Source organism: Mandrillus leucophaeus, unplaced genomic scaffold, assembly GCF_000951045.1.
Source record: "Mandrillus leucophaeus isolate KB7577 unplaced genomic scaffold, Mleu.le_1.0 Scaffold1250, whole genome shotgun sequence".
In the NCBI taxonomy this organism is placed as follows: domain Eukaryota; kingdom Metazoa; phylum Chordata; class Mammalia; order Primates; family Cercopithecidae; genus Mandrillus; species Mandrillus leucophaeus.
In genome coordinates this window covers 120,336-124,013 of record NW_012100877.1, presented here as the reverse complement: position 1 = coordinate 124,013, position 3,678 = coordinate 120,336, and the positions used below count along the sequence as shown (strand labels likewise).

Here is a 3,678-nt window from a genome sequence, read left to right as displayed (position 1 = left end):
CAGAGGCAGAGGCAGAAAAGGCCAGGTGTTCTGGGAAAGATCACCTTCAAATCACACAGCACCCTCCCAGCCCACAGAGACAGTTCTTACATTATGGCAAGAAACCTGGAAAACACCAAATCCAATTTGACACATATTTCCTTTTTCTTTTTGATTTCATGCCCCCTCCCTCAACCTCCCAAGCAACATGGATACCCCGAAGGCCCTGGGAACTCTCTCCCATTGGATCTTACCTGGAAAGTAGTTACCTACCTGCAAAATCCTCGTCGTCAGATACGCTCTCCACAATCAAATCTTTAGAAACACAAACACCAGGCTAAGTCATTAGAGAGAGGCCCACCCACTCCTCGCACCCCAGCTGAAGCCCCGGTGCTTCACACAGGATCCCCTGGTGTTTCCTCTGGTTCACAGACATCCCTCCAGCCTCTCTAGACATTGTTTTATACTTGCAAAATCATCTGCTCTCACCAGATCCCAAATCCTCCTTCCCAAAAGGAGCCCAGAATCAGGTTTCTATACCCTACAGACAGCGTTTTTCCCTCAGGAAGTGAGTTATTTCAGGGTACGTACCGTTTTCCAGTATAAATGGCTCCTGCAATTATAGAAAACAGGAGGGTGAAATGATGCCATGCATGTCACATAGATCTGATATTCTCTCAAAAACTTGAAAAATTAGAAGGGATATAGTGATTGAGTCAAAGGTTGAACTCCCCCCAAACTAGCACGGAGGACACCTGTGGAAAAGACAAGATCTTTTCCAACAGAATTTATCTTTAAAGTGTATTTAGATTGACAGTTTCACAACTCTTAATCCACGGGGGAAACTGCTGTGGAGGGAAACACCTCTGCATTGCGGTGGATCGTGGATGCCGCCATCTACCACGCCCCCGTGTGCCCGGCATGGGTTGGTGAGAGGCTGCCAATCAATAGCACCACACCAAGGGCATTGCAGATGTCATAAATAATGCACATTGGCAGATGTTCATGTCTACATCTGATTGGAAAGAACCAGGAAAGTATCATTTCTGTTCAAGATAGAAGTGTCTTACCTTGGCAGCGTCTTTTTTACAGATGTCTTGTACAGCATGCTGATTAGTATCGTGTACAGCGGCCTCATTAGTGATCTCACATAGGGCATCCTCATTACAGATGTTTCGTACAGTGTCATTAGCGATGTCACGCACAGCGTCCTCGTTAGCAATGGCCTGTACAGGGTCCCCATAGGGAGCTAGGAGAACAGAAAGTAAAGGTCAGTGCCCTGGTGGTGGAGACTGTGAATCACCCAGGGAGCTTGCTTGGTGTGGTGCATGGAGGTGGCTGATCACAGCATGGGCCGAGCTGATGCTGGGCCATCCTCCCGGGTGGATCTGCGCTAGTGAAGCTAAGAGACGTGACTCAGAACGCTTTCTGCAGTGGGAATCAGCTTCCAGGTTCAGATATGCTTTATCCAGTGAAGTGGGGAAATACAAAAAAATACAAATTGACAAATTCCTGAAAAGCCCTCCATGAGTGCAAGTGTGATTTGTTAACCACTTTACATTCAGCATGCATTCACACATACAAAATATTTTTACAAGAAATCAGAAATCTTAATTTTTGTCAGTTATGTTAAATCTAACTTAGCTGTCAACATAAAGATTCTATCTTATTTACTCTGTGGTCTCCAGAAAATCTAACACATAGTAAGTAGACCAAAATGTTTATTAAATGAAAACACAGAGCAGGGGCAGGGGGGCTGGTAGGCAGACCGGGTTGCACCTGATTACCTGGATGATGATAAACTGCACAAAACCTCGGTCGGATTAATACTGAAACTGCCTTTTGCTTGGGCTATTTTCCCTTGCGGAAGAAGGATGACCAAGAGGATGAAACAGGGAAGAAATGAGAAACAGAGGTCTTTGCTTAGGAGCCAAAGGCCACCTTCTGTAAGATGAAATAGTCTACAAGTGGCCTTGAACTCTGCCGTGATTCAGTGACAGAGTTCCCTCATGTCGTCTACCCACAGTGAAGTCCAGCAACACTGCGACTGTCTTCTTTACAACTTGCAAGACATGCTGCTTCTGCATTTGCCTGTTGTATGAGATTTACACTTGTTTTAGCCACGTTTTGTTTCTGTTGGGCTGATGGCCATACACTGCACTAGCCAGTCAATAGTGAGATGGCTCCTCAGGGAGGCGGCTTGGCTTGAGGCTGAGGGTCTTTAACCTACATGCACAAGAGAGTTGCCACGAGGGGACGGAAGCCAGGCTAATAACTACTGTACAGAGTTCCCATCTGTCCCTCCTCACCATTTTCAGCTGGCAGGATTTGAGCATTTTAGGGCTTGGGAAGATAATATTACTAAATCTACTAAAATACATCACCCATCCTTATAGGCTTTGGCCAGTTGCTGAGCAAATTAACTTCACAACTGAAGTGGGCCGCACTGGCCTGCGTGGTCCCCCGCTTCTCTTAGAATCTGTGAGTGTGGGGCCTACTGGAGGGTGGGAGGTGGGAGGAGCGGGAGGATCAGGACAAATAGCTGATATTAGGCTTAACATATGGGTGATGAAATGTGTACAACAAACTCTCAACACACGTTTATGTATGTGGCAAACCTGCACTCCCTGCACATGTACCCCGAACTTTAAATGAAAGTTAAAAAAACAAAAACAAAAAACAAAAAACACAGGCTCTGTGAGCTGACCCAAACCCCCGGGGATCTTTGTGCTTGTGACACACTGATAACTACGCTGGTCGGTGGGGAGACGTGCCCTGGGTCGTGTGACCACAGAGGCCACTTTATGGTGATGGGCAGGGTCTGGGACCTCTTAGGCTCTGTGCTTTAGGGTTTATACACGAATGCTGGATTCCCTGCATGGTGGCGAACACCCCATGACTAAGTGCATGTCAGCGTCAGCACTGGCCCCCTCTCCTGGGTTCGTGTTTTCACCTTCTCATTCACGAACTCGGGAGCTGGGGCCACTCCCTTGGCCCTTCAGGTTCTCCACCTGAGCAGTGGGGATAAGAAGCCAGACCCAGGGATGGCTCTGGTGAGGGTGGAGGAGTCACTGTACAGAGAGAGTAGAGGGGGATGGATTTTATTGTTGGAAGTGGACACTGGTGATTGAGTTGTATAAATGGGAAATCTCTCCTGAGAACACACACAGCCACACACCCCCCACATGATGCAGCCTCACACAAGACACCACCAATCGTCAAGCACCCAACTCAGTACCACCCAAAAGGCAGCACAGCTGCTTCCTCAAAAATTGGCGATAACTTTTTCCCTGGGGAACTTGGGTTTTTTAAAAACACTTCCACTCTGCTTATTCCTATCCCAATCCCAGGCTCAGGGTGGCTCTTCACATTGAAACCTGCAAGGATGCCACACCTTTCTTTGCATCCAGATTGTTTTCTTTGCAAGTAATTCCAGAATACTTACTAGAGTCACACCTCAGAGGGACCACCTGCATCACCTGCAATACAGAAACAAGACTTCATGTGGGGTACGTCGTGTTGTGGATTGTTTGCACAAGGCTCTGTTTCTCTCAGTGAATACTGAAAACAAGATCAGAAAGCGTGGTCAACTTCAAGGCCCCCCAAACAAGGGTAGGATACACACTGGAAAAGATATCAGCTTCTGGATGGTGGATCTCTCAGGTCCACGGAGCTTGGCAAGTGCAAAATACTGAATCC

General features: G+C 47.2%; 1 protein-coding gene across 1 annotated transcript in view; it reads right to left on the bottom strand.

Annotated features, from left to right (window-relative positions):
* LOC105533475 overlaps positions 1 to 3,678 on the bottom strand; it is a 21,619-nt gene that overhangs the window by 1,214 nt on the left and 16,727 nt on the right. Inside the window, exons 7-9 of the mRNA XM_011971940.1 lie at positions 1,050 to 1,228; positions 571 to 592; positions 253 to 294 (exon numbers count right to left, since the gene is read on the bottom strand). Coding sequence (XP_011827330.1) covers positions 253 to 294; positions 571 to 592; positions 1,050 to 1,228 — 243 coding nt within the window. The remainder of the gene's footprint in view (positions 1 to 252; positions 295 to 570; positions 593 to 1,049; positions 1,229 to 3,678) is intronic.